This window comes from Muntiacus reevesi, chromosome 3, assembly GCF_963930625.1.
Source record: "Muntiacus reevesi chromosome 3, mMunRee1.1, whole genome shotgun sequence".
Classification (NCBI taxonomy): domain Eukaryota; kingdom Metazoa; phylum Chordata; class Mammalia; order Artiodactyla; family Cervidae; genus Muntiacus; species Muntiacus reevesi.
Window position 1 is genome coordinate 141,113,463 of NC_089251.1, and position 27,671 is coordinate 141,141,133.

The 27,671-nt window shown below is 37.8% G+C and overlaps 1 protein-coding gene across 5 annotated transcripts in view; it reads right to left on the reverse strand.

Moving 5' to 3' along the window:
* Positions 1-27,671, reverse strand: part of ADAM23 (ADAM metallopeptidase domain 23) — a 179,645-nt gene that overhangs the window by 18,722 nt on the left and 133,252 nt on the right. For all 5 annotated transcript variants that reach the window (XR_010662199.1, XM_065927689.1, XM_065927687.1 and 2 more), the window contains exons 14-24: positions 27,477-27,525; positions 24,880-24,979; positions 21,546-21,617; positions 20,857-20,946; positions 19,156-19,236; positions 11,570-11,620; positions 10,837-10,900; positions 9,486-9,591; positions 6,480-6,599; positions 4,498-4,666; positions 1,893-2,004 (exon numbers count right to left, since the gene is read on the reverse strand). Coding sequence is in view for 4 of the 5 variants with exons in the window: in XM_065927689.1 (XP_065783761.1) it covers positions 1,893-2,004; positions 4,498-4,666; positions 6,480-6,599; positions 9,486-9,591; positions 10,837-10,900; positions 11,570-11,620; positions 19,156-19,236; positions 20,857-20,946; positions 21,546-21,617; positions 24,880-24,979; positions 27,477-27,525 (1,014 nt within the window). In the remaining variant the exon portion in view is untranslated. The remainder of the gene's footprint in view (positions 1-1,892; positions 2,005-4,497; positions 4,667-6,479; positions 6,600-9,485; positions 9,592-10,836; positions 10,901-11,569; positions 11,621-19,155; positions 19,237-20,856; positions 20,947-21,545; positions 21,618-24,879; positions 24,980-27,476; positions 27,526-27,671) is intronic.

A 27,671-nucleotide genomic window follows, 5' to 3' on the forward strand; every position in this document is an offset into this window, starting at 1 on the left:
GTAAAAAAGAAAATATGCAACAGGAAAGAAATATACCAGAATGCTAATATTGACTACCTCAGAGTTACTGGATTAAGAGTGATTTTTACCTCCTTTTTAATCTTTTCTGTATTTTCAAAATTTTCTACAATAAACATGTATTACTTGAATGATCAAAAAGGTTATCTTTAAAAGATAACGAAGACCAGCACCACATTAAATGGGAAAAAAGAGAAACAGAACAAAAGGCAGAGAGGGGTCTTCTCTTCTCTAGAATGTATTTGTTCACTCTATGCCTCCAAATAAGTTTTTAGGCATGGGTGAGTGAAGGAATGGAGAAGAGGGAGAACGGATTAAAAATTCCTTATGAAAAAGAACAAAGCCTAAGCCACTTCAGCTATGCTCGTCTGTTCAGACACACTTACCCATCACTTGAGAAAACAGCATTTAGATCGTTAAGAGAATCACAGACATGGAGAGAAAATTTGGAAAGAATGAATCTCTCCTTGTCAGAGACTAAATAGTCTCTAAATCGAAGTTCTGAAGGTGGATCCGAGAATTTTTCATACTAATTTTAAAGCAACAAAAGACTAAATGTAAAAGTGGAATTGGTTCCTTTTTATAATGGTTCCTTTTTATAACTAGAAGGAGAACAGAAATAGATTGTGAGGGTGTGCTTGTGATTCTTATAGAATGTTAACATCGTGGCATAATAAGCAAATGCATGAAGTGTTTTAACACCCACTCCTACTGAACATTACACATGCATGCAAATCAGCCTGAATCTCTTCAGGAATTGAAGACTATGGAACTTTATATACTTTCGAAATCATAGCTTCCCGTATGGACAATACTGAAGCTTGATTTTAAAGGCGCTTTCATCCAAAACTAAGCAGATCAAAAGGACACTATTTCTAAATGTATTTTTCCTACCTGCAGGAAAAAAGCATGATAGTTATTTATGAAATACTGTTAGCAGTACCATGAGAAGGAAGAACCTGATGTAGAATACAATGCCCACTGGTGTACAATATCCGTTCCAATGATTTTTTGGTTTCTCAGGTACAATATTATAGTAAGTCAACTGTAACTGATGACTTTACCAGCTCTTTGAAAATCATAAAAGGAGTTGGGAATGGGGAGAATAAGGAGAAAGTGACTATCACATTTAGATGACATAGGCTACATTATAACACAGTAGCAAAAGGCCTGAGATCGGGCATTTGTGATCTCAGGTTACCTGAGATCCTGGTCCCAGCCCTGCCTCTGGTTACCTGAGTAACCATAGGATGTCACTTGACCTCAGGGACTGAGAGTTCCCATCTGCAAAATGAGGGTGGTTCTAGATAGCCACTGAGTCTCCTTCCAATTCCAAAATTCTCATTTTTCCTCCTTTTAATGTTGATTAAAACAAAGGTCCAAATCTTTCAAGTTTTCTTTGCAGTGTTAAAGTTCTGTGAAGAATTCCAGTTTCTTCCTAATCAAAAGTGTGCTTAAACAGAACATAGGAGGCTACAACTTCCCTCTGGAAGGACTCAAGTATTGAGGAATGACCAGAGTCTCATGTCAGTGGAAAAGAGTTCATCTATTTAAAAAACTGATTTAGCTTCAACCAACTATAAAATGATTAACATTTGTGATTATGGAAGAATGAGGTTTAAAGGAAAGAAAGGAAATTGGTATATTTACCTCTTCCTAATTCCAGTTCTAGACTAAGGGGTAACTTAAGCATTTTTTTCAATGTCATATCCAAGAACCCTTAATTCTGCGGGAACATGAATCAGACATTTTAATGACAAAAAGAGATATTCTTATGTGTCTCCAGAAAAACCTATGAACTTGCTATATTGGCACCACTGGAAGAATACTAATGAATTCAGTACGCAAGGAATTGAAACTGAAATCACACAAACCCTTGGGTCCTTCGTCTTTGGGGGGGTGCAGATTCCTAACTGGATCCCGGATACTGCAGTCTGTCCCTGCCCAGGTGAAATCACAGATGCAGGTGGCTTCATTACTACACACCTGTGAAGAACAAAGAACAGAGATGGGGCATTTTCACCGTACTTGGTAGAATAATGGCAGTAAATGACACATGGGACAGGGTGGAAGCTTTAAAACCATTTGAAATTTTTAAGTCTCCCCTGGTTTTGTTTTTTGTTTGTTTGTTTTTGTTTTTTTATTTTTGGTTGTGCTGGGTCTTCGCTGCTGCACAGGCTTTTTCTCTAATTGCCGTGAGCGGGACCTACTCTCGAGTTGCACTGCACAGGCTTCTCACTGCAGAGTCTTCCCTTGTCACAGAGCATGAGCTCTATGGCACGTGGGCTTCAGCACTTGCAGCACGTGGGCTCAGGGGTTGCAGGTTGGAGGCTCTAGAGCACAGGCTCAATAGCTGTGGCTCAAGGGCTTCGCTGTCCTGTGGATGTGGGATCTTCCCAGACCAGGAAGATTCTTTACCACTGATCCATCAGCGAAGCCCCTCCCCTGGTTCTGAATACTAGACAGTGTAGAGATCCAATACTTGGGTGATATTTTTTCAGTTAATCTTAGAAAAATCAAAGACTAAAAGGAAGAAATTTTCAAATTAAATGTTAATTATTGGTGTTGATATTGTTTAAGTACTCACGTCTGACAATGTAGCTTTTTCAGAAGTAGTTGCTTCTAGAAAAATACCTTAGAAACAATATGCTTAATTCAAGAAATTAATACATGTTGGATTTAAAAGGCATTGCCAGAGGTGAAATACCAGGAGACGTAAATCACCAACGCACCGCATTACCTCATCGTGCCCAACACAGAAGTCATTCGGGGGCATCCTCCCAGCCACACAAGCTCCCCGCCACCACCACCCTCCCTGTCTGCCTGTAGTGTCAGTCCTCAGTCAGCCTGGCTGATGACCCTCCTAGAGTGATCTCTGCCCCCTCTGCCCCTGGAATGGACCTGTAATTTAGATGAAATAAACAACCATCCACAAACTGGAGACAGAGTAGTTTAAATCCTCATCTGACTGTGAAATACATTCAGAGATAGATTGTTTAGAGATGATAAAATTGAATTTAAGCTTATGGGTATAAGCAGCTTTTTAATCTGAAATGATATAATGTGATGATGATAATTAACACACTGAATTTAACCTTTTTGTCAACAAGATGAAGAAGTGGGGGGTAATGGAGATTGATGGACCTTTTTATGCATTAAGTTTTATATTTAATGCTTTCAGAGCAATAACTGAGTAGCTGAGTAGTCTGCCCAATGCTTTTACTTTTGTTGTTGTTTTTAGTAGCTAAGTCGTATCCAACTCTTCCGCAACCCCATGGACTGTAGCCCACCAGGCAGGGATCAGATTTCCCAGGCAGGGATACTGGAGTGGGTTGCCTGTTCCTTCTCCAGGAGATCTTCCTGGCCCAGGGATCAAACCTGCGTCTCCTGCATTGGCAGGTGGATTCTTTACCACTGAGCCACCAGGGAAGCTTTTAATTTACTATAGCAATTATTGAATATTTACTACATTGATTATGTGCTGGGTACTTATACTCAGTGCTTTGTGCATAACATCTCATTTAATCACTAGCACCCTGATGATTGAGAGAGCCTGAGTGACTTGCCCAAAGTAACTTGGATAAAGAGAAGCAGAGTCAGGATTCAAACTCGGGATCCTTTCTAGCCACAAAATCCACGCTCTTGATCATTAGTCTCTACTGCCTGTTCATGAGTCTACCTCACTGGGCATGACCTCCTTATGCCTTTCTACCTTGCTGTGTGACATATCTCTCATTTAGCTATCTATATTTGGGATTGTTTTTACCTTTGCTGCAGCATCTCCCTTTGATATGATCACTCTGAGTTTCTTCATGTCTTTTACCATTTTTGAATTCTATATAAATTTTGAACTATCTTTCTTTTACTAAATTCAATTTAAGTAATCACTAAAATGTGTTTTTAGGTAATAAACCTAGGTTTGCCAGGAAGTACCTGCCCCAACACTTTGTGCACAGAATTAAAGATACATGCAGGTGTGTGAAGAGAGCACATCTCCTCTTTTGCCGGCAATGGTCCAAGCATAACTGCCCAACTTTAAACATGTGAATTACAGCAGTGATCCAACCTCTAGTCTAGTGTGATCTTCAACACACAGATACCCAGTATGCACGCTGAGTAGCTGAGGAGCTGAAAGGGAATTACTGAAAAGTATAAATTATTATGAATGGTGCAAACCAGTCACATAGGGTCTATAGTTTCTTTAGGAATCACATCATTTTTCTTCTAATTCCTTGGATTCCAAGAGACTGTGGAGAATAAAAATACACAAATATGCAAAGTGATAAAAAAAAAAACAACAAAACTAAAACCATATCAACACATTTAGGTATTATTCTTAGAAGATAAGGGTATAAGGAAATAATCATAGTCAGTGCCTAGAGTCACAGAAGGAGAATGGCTGGACTAGAAGTTCAACCACTGTGAACTTGGAGGATGTCAGACAAGGAAGATTTGAGCTGGACACTGATGCCTACTTACCCCATGGCCTGAACACACTTTACCCTTGGAATCGAGGGGGCAGCTGCTCATATTTAGGGCCTGAATCTGTAGACACTTCCGATCTAAACACATCATAGATGGGCCACATGGTGTTCCATCTTCGACATAGCCCACATCTGTATCATCATCTAAAACCACATGAGCACCACTAAAAAGAAAAAGATAGTCATACAGTCATTAGCACCACACTTGGAAATATACCACCAACATGAATGAGGTTTGCTATTCAGGAAATTGAAGAGGCTGTCAGTAGACACAGATTTCTCCTAGCATTTCTCTACTTTTCATTTCACCCTTTCTCCACCTCCCCTTAGTAAAAGAGCATGATAAAAGAAACTGCCTTTCAGTAGCATTATTGCTCTGCACTTCATCAGAACAAAAATATGTCATTTGCACAAAGCGTGTTCTAAACCTTCCTTGTTTGCAAGACCAACGTTAAGACTAAAGGAGAGGTGTGCATAAGAACAACAGAAGCAATCCTATCATTAGCACTCCAAGACATTCTGATACAAAAAGGCAGGTGTTGGGCATAGAAAGCAACTGAAAACATCTTGAAAATTATTACTTCAGAGGGCTGGATTATTCATGATTGAAAAAAAACAAGCCAATTCTTCTCTATTGATATATACTTCTAAATTCTCAAAGCTAAGGACAACTGGAATTTGACTAATAATCAATGTTATAATTACTAACTAGATACCTTGCTGAATATTCTTGAAATATTAAAATATTTTAAAATTTAAAAACATGTTTAATATACTAGTTTAGACTATAACAATATAATTTAACAAGGTTGTTGCATCTAAAGATGTGTGAAAACTTACACACTCAAAGGAAGCTTCTGTGCATCAAAGTCACTAGATTTGAATACTACAAATTTATCCAGGAAGGATCTTCTTGTCTAAGACCCTGTTCAAATCATCTTTAGAGCCATTTAAAAGACAGGAAATCAGCAACCATTTGACCAAGATAGCAATATCCAATGTGGCTATCCAGTTGATTTACCAAATTTTGTTCAAAATTATTTAGGAATGATTCTAAATCTTACATTCACCTATGTAAGATGAAGTTTTGCCATTTGGGAGATACTAAAGATAAACATTACATATACTGAGGGCAATTCTGTAGGGGGAATCCCAAAAGTGTTTTAGGCAATGGAAGTTATCATTTGAATGAGAGCATAGCATCTTAGAATTACAACTCCTTTAATGGGAACGATATGATTTAAAATATAATATGACTCCCAGTGTTAAAAAAAAAAAATAAGTCTTGTATCTCTGTGCCTTGTACTCACAGATAATTGGATATAAAATGACTGACCAGAGCTATAAATATTTTAGTATATACTTTCTATGGGCTTTTCTGGTAGCTCAGATGGTAAAGAATCCACATGCAATGTGAGAGACCTGGGTTTGATCCCTCAGTTGGGAATATCCCCTGGAGAAGGGAATTGCTACCCACTCTACTATTCTTGCCTGGAGAATTCCATAGACAGAGGCGCCTGGTGCGACCCCAAAGAGGTGGACACGAGTGAGCAACTTTAACTTTCACGTCACTATACTTTGTATATGTGATTAGGTTTCAATTAACCTCCTAAACCAAGCACATAGAGTATAGCTTAAATTCTTTTTTTGTCACAAAAAATAAAACATATAATGTTCAAACAGTGACATATTTCAATGCTCAAAACTTTATCATATTCAAAATGAATATCATAAAATTCTACTTTTAAAATTATAATTACAAAGAATGTCTCCCTACTAATACTGGCATAATCTTTAAGCAAATACAATGTGCAAATTGATATATAACTTTGTTTTTTAAATGCCTTTCAATACACAAAGTGATGATAAAATCTAAGTTGTTATTTCTCTCATGAAAAATATAAATATTTCCCTTGATTTCTTTCTAAATTTGTAATTCTCATGATTCTTTAGGCTTGCCAACATTTACTATGTTACCTGCAGTCAATCACCCGGCCTTGGTGGTAGAAGGAAGTTGGGATGATCTCACCCTGAAGTTGACCAATACGTGGTGCTCGAGTAAGGTTGGTGCAGAGTAAAAATCCACAGAACACATCACTGAACATATTAAACAAAAAAGAACAAGACAGGAGGAATCAAACTGAAAAAATCAAAATTATTTGGTCCACAAATATTTAAAAATGGGAAATATTCCCTTTCCTTCTAAACGAAAACATTTCTTTAGATACTGTTGGTTGGTGAAAACCGCCCCCTCCTTCCTAAAAGGATCAAAGCTTGTGCGAAGTAGCAAAGTAATCAGCTCTGAGACAGCTCATGACGTGTCAGAACCTATCATGGCAGCCCCATTCTCTACACCCACTAAGCCATGCCTCCTTCCCATCCTCCTAGAGCTAAGAGTGGCCCCTGGAATGTTGAGATGTGAAGAAAAGCCAGATACGGAGCTGCTGGGGAGAATTTTATGCTCTGGACAGGCTTTTAGAGCCTGACATGGAGAAGGTCTTTGGTTGCTACCCCTGTTTCCTGCTTTTGAATGCAGAACTTTGGCATTCACCTTGCAATCGTAAATTCACATGTAAAAATGTAAAGTGAACAAGCTAAAGTATTACAGAGAAGAGAGGCAGAAATCATCTGGGTCCTTGGTGACATTGTTAAATGACTCACTCACCATGAGGACACCGATCTCCAGTGTATTTGTTAAATAAACAATGAACTCTAAAAAATGTGCAAACAATTGAAGTGGCATATCACACACATACAATCCATGTCCAGTAAATGCATGAAAATGTACTATTCCATTCATAAATGCAAATTAAAGCCACAATAATAAAGCAATTCACATCCAGCAGAATACATAAAAGTAGAATGTCTGATGACACCAAGTGTTGGTGAGAACACAGTACAGTGCAACAAAATTCTCTTATACAAATTATCAATGGTAGCATTTACTAGCACAACCATTTTAGAAAATAGTGTCATACCATCTAGTGACACTGAGAATATACATCCCCTATGACTTAGCAATTTTTCTTCCAGGAATGGCCTTAGAAAAATATGTATAAATGAGAACTAAGCTACATGTACCAGAATGTTCACAGTAGCATGATTCCTAATAGCCAAAACATGGAAACAATCTAAATGTCTGTCAACACAAAATGGAGAAGGTATATACCTATAAATATGAATGAAAATGAAATAAAAGAATAATAAATACGAATCTACAGCTACACACACCATGGAAAACTCTCAAAATAATGAACTTAAGAAGCAAAATACAAAAAAAAAAAAAAAAAAAGAAGCAAAATACAAAATAATACATGAAACATGATTCCTTTTATATAAAGCTACCAAAATTTTAGGCAAAGTAAACTGATTAGGGCTGAAAACTTGAGCAGTATATCTCTAAAGAAAAATAAGAAAGCAACTGCCATAAAATTGAGGACAACAGTACCTTCAGGAGAGAGACAGGGACTGGGAGGGTGAAGAATAAATCCTGGAATGCACTATTTCTTGATTCATAGAGGGGTTACATGAAAGTTCACTTTGCATTTATTTGGCAAAATGTATATTTGTATATTAATCACTTTTCTGTTTCTATATTTCTCAATTTTTTAAAGTAAAAAAATACATTTATTTTCCTTATCTCACTGGTGGCTGGATATTCTATTGCCAAATATTAGAAAGCTGTCTTCTACAATGATCTAAAGCAATGCCTCCCAACTTTCTGAAGTCACAGAGGCACAGAGAAATGATCAGGTTTGTCTGTGACATTGACTTAATGAATGAAGTCAGAGGGATTCAGCCCCATAGGTTCTGACTAGTGTAGACTCCACTTCCTCCCTGGAACTTCAAAGACTGAACATCTCAAAACTTCTGTAACTCACTCACGAGACATCAGATGGGAAGTTCTGTTCTGTTATTTTGGTTTAATTTTAAAGAAGTCAAAGACTTTTTGCTTCCTAAGGCCTTATCCACCATCAAAGGTTACAAACAACTGCCAAGTTTTAAAAAGTACATTAGAGACTATTAATTAGATAAATAAAACTTCTCTTAAATCCTCGCTCTGCTTCACAATGGGAGAAAAATCCCCATTGTTATGGAAAGAGAATGGAGGATCTTTGGTCTATCACATGATCCCAGAGATCCAAGTCATTGAGTTAACCTTAAAAAACCATTAAATTGCAATTTTAACTTTCTTCAACAAATCAAGGGAAAATATTACCAATGTGCTCTGAAGGCATCTCATTTCCTGAGTAAAGAATCCTCAATAGGCACTGACTAGATACTTTTTTGGCTTCCCTCATAGTTCAGTTAGTTGGTAAAGAATCTGTCTGCAATGCAGGAGACCCTGGTTTGATTCCTGAGTTGGGAAGATCCCCTGGAGAAGGGAAAGGCTACCGACTCCAGTATTCTGGCCTGGAGAATTTCATGGACTGTATAGTCCATCGGGTCACAAAGAGTGGGCCATGACTGACTGACTGTCACTTTCAGATACTTTTTAGAAGGGAAAATATAACTTTAATACAGATATTAGATATTTAATCAAATCAAATCATGTTACATTTGAGAAATAATCAAATGTATGTTATTTCATTTTAAATGGCCCCCAAAACATAGACAATCTACATCTTTTGCTTACAGAATTCCTTATACTAGTATATTCGTAGGCTTTTTGAAAGCAAAAGTAGAAAATTAAAATCCACTATTAATTTAAAATACCTTAGCAAAATATCTCTTCCAAACAAGCTTCAAGTAAAATACAGCATGTGAGAACTTGCCTGAATTTTACAGAAATGGTGTGTCTGTACCACAGAAACAATTTAGTTCATAGTCATTTGCTTGTAGATATATGATCTTTTAAATTCATACTTTAAAATTTTAAGTAGTCAATTTATTAAAAAATCAGTGACATTTATTTTGTGCTCATTTCACATTTGGACCAGGGCTTCCAAGTCCACCCATGATGCTCCAGAGGTGACCACTCACTGTTTGCTGCACTGGATCCATCGGTCTCCATCCTTTCCACAGTTACCCTTCTCCGTGCCTTCTGTATTCAGCTTTTCATAACAGAATTTGTCAGACCCTGAAGCCTCTTTTGGAGATGAACAAGAAAAGAGAATTACTTTTAGTTCTTTTTATTATCCATAACCAGCTCTGTTCCAGTAAATTTTAATAACCGTTGCTCCAGAAAAAAGGAAGAAATTCCTAATTTGTAGCACTTGCTCATTCCCATAGTGTAAATTTCCACAGTGTAATACATGGTTAATTCTAAACTAAGAATGTGATGCCAGTCAGCTTCTAAAAATTCCTGAAAATTTCACCCATGGTTCTTTCAAACTAAGGCAGGACAGATCAAACACACCATTCTTTTTAACTTGCGAGACAAATTTATTCCCAGTTCCTGTTGGTGGGTTTGAGGATGGGAGGTAGGATTAATCATCAGCAGGAATTAGTGAAGTGACACCAAAAAAACTAATAAACATTCCTAACCCTGCTTTCTATTAATATCAGGAAGCATTATAAAATCCGATCTCACTGAAATTTTGTTGGCCACATGGATTTTGATATTTCAACTTTTTTGAAAGACAAATATGCCTCTATTATCTTTCCGTGTCAAAACTGAATCACTGAAACTAAATCTTTCAGTTAAATGATATTTACCAAATACTAAAAGCACTTGTGCATGAGTCCTAGTCCCCTTTGGGTGACTTCTTTTCCTGGTAGGTGACCCAGTCTTTGCCAGCAAGACACAACCACTTCTCTCTCTTCCAGTCTGGCCCTCATTAACTGAAATTCACTGGCAAGACAATAAAAATGTCAGGAAGAGAATATGTGTACTGACATGTAGGGAACATACTAAGAAAATGACCATGTACCCAAATCTCTGTCTGTATAGAAGGAAGTACTTGTGTTTCACTTTGAACTCAGATAGTCAATTACGGAATTTTAAAAAAGAGTCTGGTATTTTCCTAGGATAAAAGAATGGAAAGCTAACCTGAAGGGGTGAATGTTAAATCCAAAGTATAAAGAAAATTACCCAAGTGGATTCATAATGAGCATGACCACTGCACTCAACCCAATCTGAGTGGGTGTGACATCCATTCTGTCACAGACACAATCACCGAATAGTGGTGTTCAGTTCTGATGACAAGTCTTCAACGTCAGCAGTTGTTTGCTGTGGCTTTGTGACTATGATTCACCATTCTCTTCAGCCTTTTCTAGTTTTGTTTTTTTTTTTTTAATCACTCCTAAGCTGTATCTCTCTTTCAGCAAGACTGGCAGCAAAGAATATTAAGAGAAACCTGATAGTGACCACCAAGCAGGAAGGATGACCTACTTGTTCCCCAGATGTACTGACACTGGTTGTCCCGAGTCTTGCACTCCCCGTTGTAGCAGCGGCCCTGAGGACAGAATGCATGTTGTAAGGTACAAGGAGCTGGTCCCATTTCCCCCCAGATTCTCACTGCAAGGTCTCCTTATCATTGTTTTAGACAAAGGTGGGTGTTGGGGGTACCCTACAATGAAAATAAAACTCACAAACATCTTAAGAGACACAAAAGAATGAAAGTTAAAATCTAAAACACAGAACAGACCTCACTGTACAGCTCTTCAAGTCCAACTAATCTAAAATTTTAAACTTTATGGAAAACAAAAATGGGTACATTTCTTCGAGTGACACCAAAATGATTTTTAGGTTTTTTTGTATGTGAAAGGTTAGGTCATAACATAGCTTCATGAAAAGAAAAAAAAACATTACAACATATTACCATATTTTTCCATATTAGGCTGAAATGATTAAAGATAGTTACAGCTCCATAAATTAGATCTCTAATTCTTCAGCCATTATTTTTTTTTCCCACACTCTCAATCTGGACAGTTTGCACCCAGAGATAAATATACTTAGTATTTTATATGATGTGAAACAACTCTGAATTAGAAGACCAACGCAATAATTTCCTGTTGTTTGAGCTGCAATTTGCTATCAAAATTACATTCATCCAAAAAAAAAAAAAAAACCTGAAACCTGAGCATTTCATAAAATCCCAGTTAAAACCTATGGCCCAGCATACCTGATTTTGATTGCAAGCATATCCATCTTGCTTATGAAGATTTGGTGGGCACTGAAAAATATATTTTTAGTTAACTTTCAATATGTGAAGAACTTTCAGCTTATTTGCACAATACATTAAAATGCAAAAAAATTTAAGGATGATTTTAATACTATTTGTAAATTGTGTGCTACAGATCACATCAGTAAAGTTTGAAATAAATGTAAAAAAATACAACTTATAATTAGGAAAACATGAGTAACTCCTTAAATAGCTAATCCAAATTTATTCTCCAGTCATTGGTAAAAATGAATCAATCAATCAAAGCAGTGGCTGCTTCTTATGTTTTCCATGAGATGCACCAGAATAACTTATGTTCACTTGCCTACAAAGTTCAAAGTAGAAGGGATTAAAATGGTCAATGAAGGGAACAAATCTACAGGAGTAGATATGTTCAGGAACTAATTTACAAGACTTCATTCAGTCATCAGCAGTAACGTTCAGGAACTAATTTATAAGGCCTTGTTCAATTCTGTGAAAATGTCAGATCTGCATGTGACACCCATGACACTCACCTCCATGCCACATTACTGAAAAAGAAGAAATACCCAGTCCTTCAATAAAAGTGCTGTATCTCCATTACGTTTCTGACCTCTCAAACTATAGACTTGTTATTGAAACAACTGTGATGTGATAGTTCTTTCTTTTTCCAGGTCTATTTATCAAATTGTTTTTTTTTTTTTTTAAGTACATTTCAATTTTCCCTAACATTATCCTGGACAATTCACATTTTTACTCTCTCTTCATCTTATTTATCACATTTAAGAGCTAAAAAAAAAAGTTCAAGTCAAAGGCTCTACTACAGCATTCAAAACAAATATTAAAAGGGGGGAGAAAAGACACAGGTGCTGTAAGTGAATAAGAAACAGAGGAATACCCTGTGAGGTCCTCCCTTGATTCTCACCTTCTCAGTAAATGACAGTCCCACTCTCCCAGCTGCCCAGGCTCCGAACCAGGGAGTCATCCTGTGTGCCTCTCTTACTCACACTCTCTTTCTAGTGCATCGACAATACCCGGTAGCAATACCTTCAAATATAACTACAATCTGACCACTTTCCTCAATCTCCACCGCTAACAGCTGGTCAAACCCAACACTATCTCTCACCTGATGATGCACCTCCAACTGATTCCCCTTCATCCCCTCTAATCTCGTTATAGGTGACAGAGTTACCGGAGTGTCCCTTTAAAAACCTAAACCACATCATGTTGCTCTTCTGCTAATGGCTTCTGCTTCTGCTCACCGGTCTTCCAAATTCATGATCTGCTCATATACTGACCCTGCCCTCATCCATACCTGACCTCACGTGAATGTACCAACCATGCTGTCAACCCATGGTCTTTGTTCTTGCTCTTCCTCCAAGCTTTCCCGCAGATTTCTGCCCAGCTTGTTCTCTCAATTTTTTTAGCACTTCGCCTGAACATCAGCATCTCAGAGAAGCCTTCTTTAACCATGTCCTCCAACACCGTAACCTCCTCCCCCATGTGAGCACCCTCTGTTCCCCATTCGCTGTTTTACTTATCACCAAACTTTCATGTATCTGTTTGTCTACTCAGTCAGTTCAGTTGCTCAGCTGTATCCAACTCTTCACGACCCGGTGACCCGCAGCACACCAGGCAGGCTTCCCTGTCCATCACCAACTCCTGGAGCTTGCTCAAACTCACGCCCAACGAGTCGGTGACGCCATCCAACTATTTCATCCTCTGTCATCCCCCTCTCCTCCTGCCTTCAATCTTTCCCAGCAACAGGGTCTTTTCCAATGAGTCAGTTTTTTTGTATCAGGTAGCCAAATTATTGGAGTTTCAACTTCAGTATCAGTCCTTCCAAGGAATATTCAGGACTGATTTCCTTTAGGATGGACTGGTTTGATCTCCCTGAAGTCCAAGAGACTCTCAAGAGTCTTCTCCAACACCACAGTTCAAAAGCATCAATTCTTTGGCACTCAGCTTTCTTTATAGTTCAAATCTCACATCCATACATGACTACCGGAAAAACCATAGCTTTGACTAGATGGAAGTTGGTTGGTAAAGTAATGTCTCTGCTTTTTAATACACTATCTAGGTTGGTCATAACTTTTCTTCCAAGGAGCAAGCATCTTTTAATTTCATGGCTGCAGTCACCATTTGCAGTCATTTTGGAGCCCAAGAAAATAAAGTCTATCTCTGTTTCCATTGTTTCCCTATCTATTTGCCATGAAGTGATGGGACCAGGTGCCGTGATCTTAGTTTTCTGAATGTTGAGGTTTAAGCCAACTTTTTCACTCTCCTCTTTCACTTTTATCAAGAGGCTCTTTAGTTCTTCTTCACTTTATGCCATAAGGGTGGTATCTGCGTATCTGAGGTTATTGATATTTCTCTCAGCAATCTTTTTTTAAAATTAATTAATTTTAATTGGAGGCTAATTACTTTACAGTGTAAATACAATACTTTACAATACAGCTAAATACTTTACAATACTTTGCCATACATTGACACAAATCAGCCACAGTGTTAATGTGTGTCTTACGACAAACTTGATTCCAGCTTGTGCTTCATCTAGCCTAGCATTCCGCATGATGTACTCTGCATACAAGTTAAATAAGCAGGGTGACAATATACAGCCTTGATGTACTCCTTTCCCGATTTGGAACCAGTCTGTTGTTCCATGTTGTTTCCTGACTTGCATACAGGTTTCTCAAGAGGCAGGGCAGGTGGTCTGGTATTCTCATCTCTTCAAGAATTTTCCACAGTTTGTTGTGATTCACACAGTTAAAGGCTTTGTTTACTGCCCCCCTCCTAATGCAGTTGGTCTACTGCTCCCATCCTAATGCAAGCTCCATGCAGGCAGGGATTTTCCATCCTTTTCCCTCCCTGGCACCTAGAACAAAGCTGGGCTCAATTATTATTGAGAAGGTACTCAATGACTAGTGACTGACTGAGAAAATAAACAAATGACCCGCACAGATACAATTAAGTTATTTGATTCTGCAGTATCAAGCTGTTTATCAAGGTCACAACAGAAAGATAATAGAACTAATTTAGAATTGCTAAGAAGCAGTAACTTACCAAGAAATACATTGAGATTAAAGGCTTTGGTTCTACAGCTTTCTATGAACAACCAATTTTCATACCAGTTTTCATTCAACCTGATGGTAACTATTCAAAAGATGTAATTATCAGCATGAGAACTTGGCTTACTGGACCAACTGCACAAAAAGAGAGATTCCCTATGGTCTCTTTCATTCATCCAAATCCACTCAAAACACCATCATTATCTTATTAATCAACTAACAGTAATTATTCACTTACTCCAAGATGAATGCAACCACACTGAACCAAAATGCAAAAGAAATGTTGTTCGCTGAATACACACATCAGGGTCTAAACTTAACTTGTCATATTTGACTTTTGTGATGTTTCAATAGGAGAAAACTAGTAGGATTTGATAAAATTTAAAAAGCTCTCATTATAAAATATCATAACTACATGGGAGAAGATTTCTAATCTATTTTCAGTTTAGGCTAACAAAAGCCAGTTTTTTAACACTGAAATGTTTAACAAAGGAAATTATGAAATGTCTATTGTTCTCTGCAGACATTTAAAATAGAAGAACCATAAATCTGTGTACTTTATTCTGCTTGTGAGCAGAGCTCTGGATTCGGTCTCTAAATGTCATTTGAGGGACTTCCCTGGTTGGTTCAGTGGTTAAGAATCTGACTTCCAGTGCAGGGGACATGGGTTCAATCCCTGGTCTTGGAACTAAGATCCCACATGCCACAGGACAACTACGCCTGCGTGCCTCAACTAGAGACACAGCCAAAAATAAAAATATATAAAAAATAATACTGACAAATAAATGCCATTTTTACACTGTATAGTAAGGTCCAACTGAGGCTGGCTTCCACAGTGCAACAGCCTTTAAATGTGCTTATTTTAAATTGTGTTATACTCCCATTTTGATGACATATTTCATAGTGTTTAACAAAACATATTTCACATGTCTTTCAAAAATATCTTTATTAGATCATCCAGATTGTTTGCTCAGAATGTCTCTCAGTTCCACATCTCATTTATTCTCTTTGAAATTGTGCATTTAAAAAGCAGCTCAGAAGCATCAGTAAATGCTAATATAGGGACCGGGATGGGGAATACGTGTAACTCTATGGCTGATTCATATCAATGTATGACAAAACCCACTGAAAAGTAAAAAATTAAAAAAAAAAAAAATAAGCAGAAATATACTGTGAAATAAAAGCAATAAATACATAATGTCACCAAAAGTACTGATTTTCAGAGATGCAGAGATTCTGAGACATCCCATTTTAATTATTAGTATCAATTAAATTCAAAGCTTCTTTCAAAACAGAAGAATTACTGTGTGTTGGGGGCGAGGGTGTCGTGGTGTTTAACTCCCTCTCTTCCACTTATCTAGTTTAGGTTCCTTCTGGTCATAGAAGGGAATTGTTACTAAAGGAACTGAGAATTTAACAGTACAATTTTTACCTTGGGACATGAAATTAAAAGAATATTTTAAAAATTTAATCAATAAAATATTAGATTGAACTAGAACCCTTATTATAAAAACTTTATTTCCAGTAAGGCCTATGACAATTCAGGAGTTAAAGGTTGAAATGGAAAAACTATATTTTTATATTTGGCCACCTGATGCAAAGAACTGACTCATTTGGAAAGACCCTGATGCTGGGAAAGATTGAAGGTGGGAAGAGAAGGAGACGACAGAGGATGAGACGGTTGGATGGCATCACCGACTCAATGGACATGAGTTTGAGTAAACTTAAGGAGTTGGTGATGGACAGGGAGACCTGGCGTGCTGCAGTCCGTGGGGTCACAAAGAGTCAGACATGACTGAGTGCTGAACTGAACAGATACTTTTAAAAGAATTGAATACACAAAACCAAAACCATATACAATGGGTCTCATTCTACAAAACTAAAAATATAACTCCATGAAATAGTGTATCAGAAATGTCAATATACTTGTCATAAATCACAGAATCCACAGTTCTTACATACTGCCACTATATTATTTAAAAACTGTAAAGAAATCAATTTATCTATTTATATGTAAGGACAGATATACATAAAAATCACAAATGGATAGCCATACAGTTCGCTGTACCATAACCTTTGTACTATATCCATTTGAATCAAGCCTCAGATGGTATTATCAAAACTTTTCAAAAAGATTAATTAGGAAATTTTGCTTTCCTCTCCTCATGTTTCCTTCCAGGGAGAAGAACTCCGTGTAACTCCAGTTACTCTCTGCCCCTGTGCTCACTTCTCCAGGCAGGTAGAGCAACTGACTGGTTGATGGATAAACTTCAGAATAACTCAGCATTCCGGCTCAGTTCTGCCATCTTCTCCTGCCTACTCACATAATTCATCCTCTCTCTACTGCTCCTCCACGGCATACAAGGGCCACCTTTGCAAGGAGAGGTCACTCCAGGCCCAGTTATGTCAACAATCTGTTATTACAGCCTAAATCTGGGATCTGTAAAGAGGCCCATTTAGCCCACACACTGAGTTAGGACTTTCAACTTGGCTTTTTGCAATAACAAAAATGATATTTTAGTTTCCAGTCATACTCTATCAGGAATCCCATGTAAATCACAATACCCGGCAATAGGTAATTCTGCTCTTGAGAAACACCCTAAGTTGCTAACTCCAAATAAGAAACACTCTTTAAAATGCATAGAGGACCCATGTACCCCAATGTTCATCGCAGCACTGTTTATAATAGCCAGGACGTGCAAGCAACCTAGATGCCCATCAGCAGATGAATGGATAAGAAAGCTATGGTATATATACACAATAGAATATTACTCAGTCATTAAAAAGAATACATTTGAATCAGTTCTAATGAGATGGATGAAACTGGAGCCCACTATACAGAGTGAAGTAAGCCAGAAAGATAAACACCAATACAGTATACTAATGCATATATATGGTATTTAAAAAGATGGTAACAATAACCCTGTATGCAGGACAGAAAAAGAGACACAGATGTATAGAACAGACTTTTGGACTCTATGGGAGAAGGCGAGGGTGGGATGATCTGAGAGAATAGCATTGAAACATGTATATTATCAAGGGTGAAACAGATCACCAGCCCAGGTTGGATGCATGAGACAAGTGCTCGGGGCTGGTGCATTGGGAAGACCCAGAGGGATGGGGATGGGGAGGGAGGTGGGAGGGGGGATCGGGATGGGGAAGACATGTAAATCCATGGCTGATTCATGTCAATGTATGGCAAAAACCACTACAATATTGTAAAGTAATTAGCTCCAACTAATAAAAATAAATGAAAAAAAATGCATAGAGGGACTTCCCTGGTGGTCCAGTGGTTAAGACTCTGCCCTTCCAATGCAGGGAAGGGATCAGGTTTGATCCCTGGTCAGGGAACTAAGAGTCCATATGCCATGTGGCCGGGTCAGAAAAAAAATTTTTTAATGCAAAGAAATTTATAGCCATATTAATGATAATAATGAAATGCTGCCAACAATCTAAATATTCACCACTAGATGTAGAAGTGACTGGTAAATTCACATGGCTGACTTTCATGCAACTGTAAAGGGGATATTTATAAAAACTGTATCATAGCATTGGAAACCGCTGTTGAAGTAATGTCAGAATAAAATTGAAGGTAGGATGAAGTAAAAAATTCTTACCAAGCCCCTATTCCTGACTCCTGACTTCTTCCCTGAATCATTTCCACTATTTCCCAGCTATTCCTGCTTCCATTCCATCTCTTGAAGAAGCCAGGCTTCTGTACTCACTGGGTTTCATGAATATATTAGCATTTCTAACCCAGCAGAATGCAAGCCTGGGAAGAGCAAGGAGTTGCCTATTTGGATTCCTCCCATAGCCTGGCATTCAAAGCAGTGCTTGAAACACAGCAGGGGCCCCATAGATATTCATTTGAGTGACAAAGACTTAAAACAACACGATGTAAATGTTTAAAAACCTAGAAAGTAAAGAAAGAATGCCGAAAGGCAATCTTAATGATAATGCAATAATTTTAACATGAAGAAGATCATGCCAAGTGTGTGGGCCATGAAGCCAGTGCTTCATACATAAATGGAGAGAGATAGCGACAGACAGAACTTCTGCCCCCCCAATCCCACTTCAACTACAGCAGTGATACACTTTCAGATTTCTACACTGAACTTCTGTCCAAAATTTTGTTAAAAGAAGGGGTTCTGTGGCTTAAAATTGCTTGAAAATAGTACCATTAGTGCTTTGTCAGTGTGAGGCTACTGTTTTAGATGTGGGGACCAGAACACTGCTGATACATACAACTATACCAATTAATTGGATATAAGCAATAATAAAGGAAATTATAAACGGGAAATTTGGAAGAAAACAGATTTTTAGGCCCAATAAATATTCCTAAAATAAAAGCACAGTGGGAGCTAGAAAATACTAGAAAACAGAACAAAACAAAACCAAAAACCCCAAAAGAATCAAATCATATTCACACATGTAATTCAAATTGAAAGCATTATGATATGTGTTTGAAAATAAGATTACCTAAAATTCAGTTTGCCATACCTGGCCAGAGTCTCCAGTACAATATTCGGTAATATCACACCCATTCACAGCATCCCGACATTCATACCCTCGTGGCTGAAACTGCAAACCAAAACTCAATATTAGGAACCAGTATTAATATTTCAGAGTTAGTATTCGTGTATTCACCAGAAATCATAACATCCTTTCATTACCACTGCCAAACTCTTTTTATGAATCATCAAGGTAGTTTCAGAATAGAGATAATGCCCCAAAATCACTCTTTGTAGTCAATGTGAATCATTAACCAAGGCATTAAATATTCAGATTTCAAAATCTGCTATCTCAGAGTATTATGTTTGGAAAACACTGTGATGGCAATTATGTGTGTCTTAAGACAAAAGAACTAAACAGTAAAATATAAAGATAAACATTTAGGACCTCTCTGAAGGCTGATATACACACTCAATCTGCACTAATTTATCTATTAGCTTGGATATTAGTCTTGCTTTAGCTAAATATATACAATCAGATTTCAATTAATTCATACGAATTCCCTTCAGTGATGCCGGTGAATGACTGCTGAATACAAGGCATTTTGTTTGTCTAGGAGAAGGGTTGGTACAAGATGAAGGAAAGAGTTCATCATTTTCAAGCAATTTATAATCTGCTTGGGGACATAAGGCAAGAAAATCTAAGCTGGAATCTTCTAGAGCACCATAAGCCTAATACTCCTTTGGTATTGAATAAAGTTAAACCATATTATTTTCTGGTTTTTAAAACTATTAACAATTTTATAGAATGAGAAAAAGAAAGATTTTTAAAATGACTTTTTAAAAATAAACCACAGTTTTCCAAAGATAGAAGTAATATTTCCACACAAACAAAAGGTGTGCATATACACATATAAACTTACATACATATATTACTTCCTTATCTGGCTCATTTGCCTTTCTAAGGGATTTAAAAATCAAATGTGAAAATATAAGGACTAAGTTTTATGCTCAGGCTCTAACATAAATTAGGATGGGTTTTCAAGAAAAAAGTTTGTAAGTGAGACATGTTACAAAAAACACCACAGAAACTGTCCCTCTTCTATTCAAGCATTTAATTTGGTTTTCACCCATGTTAGTAGGGCAATTGCCAATGTTTATTTTGGAAGGATTACAGGTATACTTTCTTAAGGAGGTACTGGAGAATAGGATTATTGGTTGTTGTTCAGTCACCCAGTCATGTCCAACTCTTTGCCACCCCATGGACTGCAGCACACCAGGCCTCTCTGTCCCTCACCATCTCCCGGAGTTTGCCCAAGCCTCATGTCCATTGCATCAGTGATGCCATCCAGCCATCTCATCCTCTGACACCCTCTTCTCCTTCTGCCTTCAATCTTTCCCAGCATCGGGGACATTTCCAATGAGTCAGCTGTTCGCATCAGATGACCAAAATCCTGGAGTTTCAACTTCAGCATTAGTCCTTTCAATGAGTATTGAGGGCTGACTTCCCTCAAGATTGACTAGTTTGATCTCCTTGCTGTCCAAGGGTTTGTTGGTAGTGAATTATAATAAAGGTAATTGTAGTAACTCACAGAATTTGGGTAGATTTATTGATTCAGTAAAATTGCTGGGCTAATACACAGTGTCCATCAACAAAAGTGTGACAAGCTGTACAGATACTCAAGGCACACATTGCGATATTTGGCTAATATGTCATCGATAAGAGAGACGAAACTGCCAGAGAACTCACAAGACACGAGGTGTTATTGCAGCAAGGCCCATCGCTGCAGTGAGCCCCGTTGGAGAGAGAGCACTTCTTACAGCACAGTCCATAGCATTCCTAGAGAAGACACTTCATGTGAGTAAGTGAGGAAACCCACCCGCTGGTCATTCTGCATTCTCTCCACACGTGACATGCATTATTCACATGAGGAGCTATATATAATGGTAAGCAAATATTTTAGGAAAGAATTAATCATTTTAGTGGTAGATTCCTTCCTGCTATACTTCTCAGCAAAGTATGATCTTCTAAGAAAGGACTTCTCTACCAAAGAGTAAGCTTATATTTTAGCAGGCGTCCTACCCTCGGTTAGCCCTATTGTAATTTTAATACTCAATCTAGCTTTACAAAAACAAAAATATTACACAACACAGAAAGAATTTTTATGACTTGGTACAACTTGTCTGAGAGGAATATGGGCTATGAATTTTTAAGAGAGATGAGTTTGATTAGAAGAATGTATTAGGTTTCTTCAGACAGAGCCATAAGGACATGATTAATTCTCACATATCTGAGCTAGGATTAAGCATTGATGAGAGAGTTCAGAAATAAAGGCAGTGAGGCCACAGTGAATGATGAGGTAGACTTCTCACTAATGCTATTACTGTTTGCTCTGGGTAGAAGACGTGCTGAAAGTAGAAAAGATTTCTTATACTTACCACATGGATACCACAATCACACTCCTCCCCAGCTTCTACGTATCCATTTCCACATTCTGTGGGTTCAAATAGCTGAAAGAGGTTAGAAAGATAAAGGGAAAACATTTCAATTTATCACAGAAAATCAATTTTCCAATTAGGCTACATACATACCCTATAATCATAGATATTCCTCTATGACCTATTGTTATGGCATCTTACAAATACATCTGTGTGGGAAACACTGTTCATTTATTAATAACACTTCTAAAAAACATATTTTAAATGGAGGTAATATCTCTTGGAGGATTCTCTGGTGGAGGGTTCCAGAGACGACCTCTACCATTAGAGTTACTTTTTATAGAAATAAGCTGTCAAGATGAATAGATCACTTTTCATTTTTGCTAATGGAGTTAAAATGCATCTCTAATAAGACTCACAGGTACCTAATTTGCTGACTTATATCCAGACAGCTGAGAAGATATAAAAACTGTCAGAAAGATAAAAATGCTTCAGTCACAGCTAAAGGTGATATATGCCATCAAGTAAACTCAAATAAACTTAGGGAAAAGTGTTGCTGGAAATCCATGCCCATCATTGTCACCATCTGAACCATATTAGGCAAACTTGTAGGCATATTATAGATGTTTCTCAGACATTATAGACACAGATTATAGACATTTCTCAATCATTCCTGGAGTGATGGAAGTGTCAAATTTCTAGAATAATCCACCCTCCTAATACTATGAACTTGACTGCCAAATAAACTATATTACAGATCAGTTGTTGAGGCAGCTGATTATTTATGAGAAACATTTCCATTTCCCATTACCAGGGGCAAGATTTTTCTGTGTTTGTCCACTACACTCAGGCGAAGACTGGAACAGGGAATTCCAATCCAAATGTTCAGAGCCATGTATCTGAGAGAGGGCAGCACACACCCAAGGAGGACTACCTCCCCCTGAGTCCACCCAAGGGAGACCTGATCTTCCTTCTGCTTCCAGGAGGAACGCTGCTATAAGAAGCAAGCAAGGTTTCCAGGATACTTGGGTGGGGCTTCCCCATGGGGAAATCCAACGACTAAAATCAACAGTCCTCATTTCTGTGACATTCTGATCAGCAGAGAGGAGAAAAGAGAAAGGCAGACTGGAACATGTTAGCTCTTTGTATCAGGCCTCCCACGTAAACCACTGCTAGATTTCATTCTTAGGACTCTTCTTCCATCCGGAGACAGGTCACTGTTATAAATCAGATGGCAGACATGACAGCTGAGAAGGTTCCCAGAGAACAGAAACGATGTCCGTAGATAATGTGAAAATAACGCACAAAACATGCATATATATATATACCCATTGACTGTAACACTTGGGGAAAAAGTCAGTTCTTTCATGTGGGTTAGTCGCTCAGTCATGTCCAACTCTTTGTGACCCCGTGGACTATAGCCCACTAGGCTCCTTGTCCATGGAATTCTCCAGGCAAGAATATTGGAGTGGGTTGCCATTTCCTTCTCCAGGGGATCCTCATGCATATATATATATATATACATCCACTGACTATAACACTTGGAAAAAAGTCCGTTCTTTCACACATGCATATAAACCATCCCACGGTAATCCACAGGGGCTTTTAAAAAATTATTCCAATATGTCATTTAAAAAGACAGAATTCCACATTCACTAACTGCTAAAATTGAAGACATATAGGTACTTTTTTATTTAGTTTCCACGTTATTGGAATAATTTCCTTTCTACTCTCAGGCAATCTCAGAAAGCTAATGATGGATCCTTATATACACACTAGAGCTCTTAGTATTTCCAAACAACTCAGTGTTGTTTCCTCAGGCGTGATGCTTATAATTAGCTGGTGAGCTGTACGGCAGGTAAAATTAGCCACGTACTTTGCAATTCAGAAATGCCAGCAGCTCACATTAATTCATTATTACTCACTGCACCCGTTTTAAACACTCTGAAGCTTTCAAATTTCTGTTGCATTGAGATCAATGCCATGAAAGGCAGGCGACTGAGTTTAATGATGCAAGGCCACTTTAAAATTCCTGTTTCTTTTTCTGCAGCCTTGCTGAGATTTTATACAGATGTCAGGCATCAGAGTATCAGCCTTAACTTGGCAGTATCACTTAATTATGAGGATGGGAATAAATTATTCTGTCAGTTATCCACATCAGTCACTGTTTTTTTTTTTAAGCTAACATGATTTCTCTGCTCTCTCAATTTGCAGAGCATTAAGTATTTTGCAGAGCAATGGACTGTATTTGACTTATGATGTAGTGTCTTAAAAGGAAATATGAAATGTGCAATGTTAGAATGTCTATGCCATCTGCTAATTTGCACCAGTCCTGTCTTTCTGCCTTTAAGCAACTTCATTTGGAATGATTCTGCTATAGGTCTACAGTCTCAGATCTAAAATCCCAGGAGCTTAAGAATTCTGGCATCGTTGGATTTTAGAAAAGTATGATGCATTTACTATGTTCTGTAAAAGAACCCTGAAAGGCCTGGTATACAGCCTAGAATTGAACACATTAACATTTCTGCAGTAAGATTTATGAATATTTACACTATGAGAGTTAAATAAAGCTTTTCAGTTCAGGGCAAGTTTTACTGTCCACTATGTTTCCTGCAAATTCATAAAAAACATTTCCAAATTTTCAGAGCTTTTGAATGAAGGAATTGTGGATAAGAGATTGCTACATGAATAGTAATGAAATGCCATTGACAAATGGACCTTCTCAAGTAAAGAAATACATACATACAAATATGTATGTATGTATGCATAAGATCCATAAATACTTTGGGTCATTTTTTTTGGCTAGTTGATATTAGCAATGCTTTCTATCTGGGAGAATGGACCATTCCTCTCCTCCCCCCCCAAAAAAAAGAAAGAAAGAAAAGCCAAGAAATTATTTATACCCCTACAGAAAATGTCAAGCGGAAACAGAATTTTTGTCAGAGTAATGGTAATTACTAAAGTGATATATCTTACTAAATTACTAAAGTAATATATCTTAGTCTAACTCACTGTCTCTTGGCAGCAGGATAAAGACCCTAACGTGAGCACTTCAAGATATTTTAATGGAAGGACTGTCTGCCTGTTTTTTGGAGGGAGGACTGACAGCAGGGACAACCAGCTTGGAACACCAGAGTTTTGAAACAGTGAAGCTGTGGTCTTGTCATTCATTGAATCAAGACTCACTCTTCAACATGACAAAGCCTTTTATAACTAAACATTAATCTGATTGAAAAGAAAACTGCTTTCCAAAACAAGTATCTGACATTTGGCATATTTCCACTGTTAAAAAAAAAAAAAAAGGAGAAATAAGCAGACTTTCTAAATTACTAACCTTTGTTGGCCTGTTGAAAAGACAGGCTCCACCCCCTCTCAGTAAAAAGTCTCTATACTCCAAAACACTGCACTTTGAGAACTTTCTGGAATGAGATACCCTGAGGAAATAAAGAATCAATTATATAAATAATTTACCCAAAACAGTCATCAAAGAAGAAAATTAAAACCCTTGAATTAGAACAAAATGATCACTCTGGATTCACGTGAAGTAGCTCAGTTGTGTCCTACTCTTTGCGACCCCATGGACTGTATGTAGCCTGCCAGGCTCCTCCATCCATAGGATTTTCCAGGCAAGAATACTGGAGTGGGTTGCTGTTTCCTTCTCCAGGGGATCTTCCTGACCCAGGAATTGAACCCGGGTCTCCCACATTGCAGGCAGACGCTTTACCGTCTGAGCCACCAGGGAAGCCGCCAGGGATTCACGTGATTCTACACAAATTTCGACAAGGCACTTGTGTTCAAACTGTCAAATAAGCATGTGTGCCAGAGTCTGTAAAAATAGAAATCCAAAGGAAGTCACAGATTTGGGAGGCTAGGTTACAACCTCCTTAGTAGTCAAGCCCTTTTGTACTCAGACGTGATCGAGTTTTTGAAAAGTTTATCCCGAAACTTCACCTAGGCTGTAGAAATGTGGTCACTTTTATTTGCTCTCAGTAAAGATAGGGCTTCCCTGGTGGTGCTAGTGGTAAAGAACCCACCTTCCAATGCAGGAGATGTAAGAGACGTGCTTTCGATCCCCAGATAAGGAAGATCCTCTGGAGGAGGGCATGGCAACCCACTCCAGTATTCTAGCCTGGAGAATCACATGGACAGAGTAGCCTGGCAGGCTATAGTCCATGGGGTCACAGAGAGTCGGACACAACTGAAGCAACTTAGCATGCACATAGTAAAGATAAGCACTATTTCTTTCTTTCTTTTTTTTTTTTTTTTGCCTCTGAATTAAATAAAAGGAGCTTAGGAACCTGTGAGATTTTACTTTGGAGGAGGGAATTGTGAGAGTCAATTGATTAAAGATATTACATTGTAGGCTTTAGCAACAGAACTGAGGTAAACAAGGAAACCCTAAAGAGATGTGTTAGACTATGGATGTTTTTATATGCATATATACACAATCAAACCAGAATTAGGGTGAGCTCCTTCTGAATTAGAATTAGGTAATAGCTCCTTATTCTCAACTTCAAATACTACTTGGTAAAATCCATGATTTTGCAAGAATATAATATTAAAACCAAAGGAATATAATATAATAACTTCTTTGTGAGTTAATTAACCAAATTTCTATCACTATGTCAGTACATGTTGCGGCCGTGGTGAGTAGTTGCTAGTGTGTCCGACTCTTTGCAACCCCACGTACTATAGCCTGCCAGGTTCCTCTGTCCATGGGATTTCCCAGGCAAGAATACTGGAATGGATTGCCATTTCCTTCTCCAGGAGATCTTCCTGACCCAGGGATCGAACCCATGTCTCCTGCTTGAAGATGGATTCTTTACCACTGAGCCACGTGGGAAGCCCATCAGAATATACATATTAAGTTTAAATAGTTTTATTATATCCTATGGAGAGTCAGTCTAAAAATTCATTTAGAAACTGGAAGTTCAGAAGACCTCTCTTGATAGAACCAATATTATGAATGGTGTTACCTCAAAACAGCCTGACTAAGCAATAATGTTGCAAAACTATGGTAAAATAGAAAGGGAAGCATCAAAATTAACAGTCAAGTTTGAACTAATTTCTAGAAACACGTGCTCTAAAGTAGCAGGCATAATGGCTGAGTCTCTCCTCAAGCCTTCATGCTCACATGCCTCGTGTTCCCAAGCTGGACTCCTGGTGGGGAAATAAGGAAGGGACTCTGTAAAAGTAGGTCAGGGAGGGGGCAGGACCAGAAACGGTGATGTGCTGAAGATGTCTGGCATGGGCACAGGAAGTGGGAGAGATGCGAGTGAGGAACTTCTATTTATTGGGAGGGGGCTCTAGCTTAGGAGGCCTTGGGGCAGTGGCTGCGATGGGGCAGGGGTCCCTGGGAAAGATTATGTTTCTAGGCTTTGGTTCACAGACGTACTAGCAACCCTGAGAGAACAGCTCTAGTTTCCAAAGAGGAGTTAGGTGAGGAAATGTTCAAATGCCTATCAGAAGACTACCTAATTTAGTCATGATAAATCTGTCTCAATATTTTTTAAGTCTTATTGATTATATAAGGAATACAGTACAATTTTATTACAGTAAACATGTCTACTTATGAGTTCCTTAAAATATAAATTGTTGCCTAAATGGGTTTTCACTGACAACCAGCTTTTATCCTAAGTGTACTAAAAAATTAATGCAACCACTAAACTTAGAAGCACTTAATCATGTGCTTCTTTTAATGGTTAATAGAAGTAGAAGCAGTTACTTTATTTTACTTTTATTACCAACTTTAAATAAAAAGCTCAAAGTACAAAGTGAACCTGCTATTTCATTTTTTAAAATATCAGATAATGAATTATTGAATTTATTTTAAGGCTTAGCTTAACAGACCAGTACCTGAGAGACTATAGCTGATAATAGATACCAATTTCAGAAAGTTATACATCACATGCAGGTACAATGAAAATTTACCCTGTTTCTTCCATGATGCAGCCACCCCAGGATTCTGTGCAGTCACATTCTAGTCCAGTGAAACAATACAAAGCAATGGAAGAAAAGGGAAACAACAAAAGTCACATCTTTAATTTGCATTGCAGCTCTTAAAATAATTCCTTATTACCAATTCCATGTCAAGTGGGTACAGAACATAATGTCTCACCAAACAAA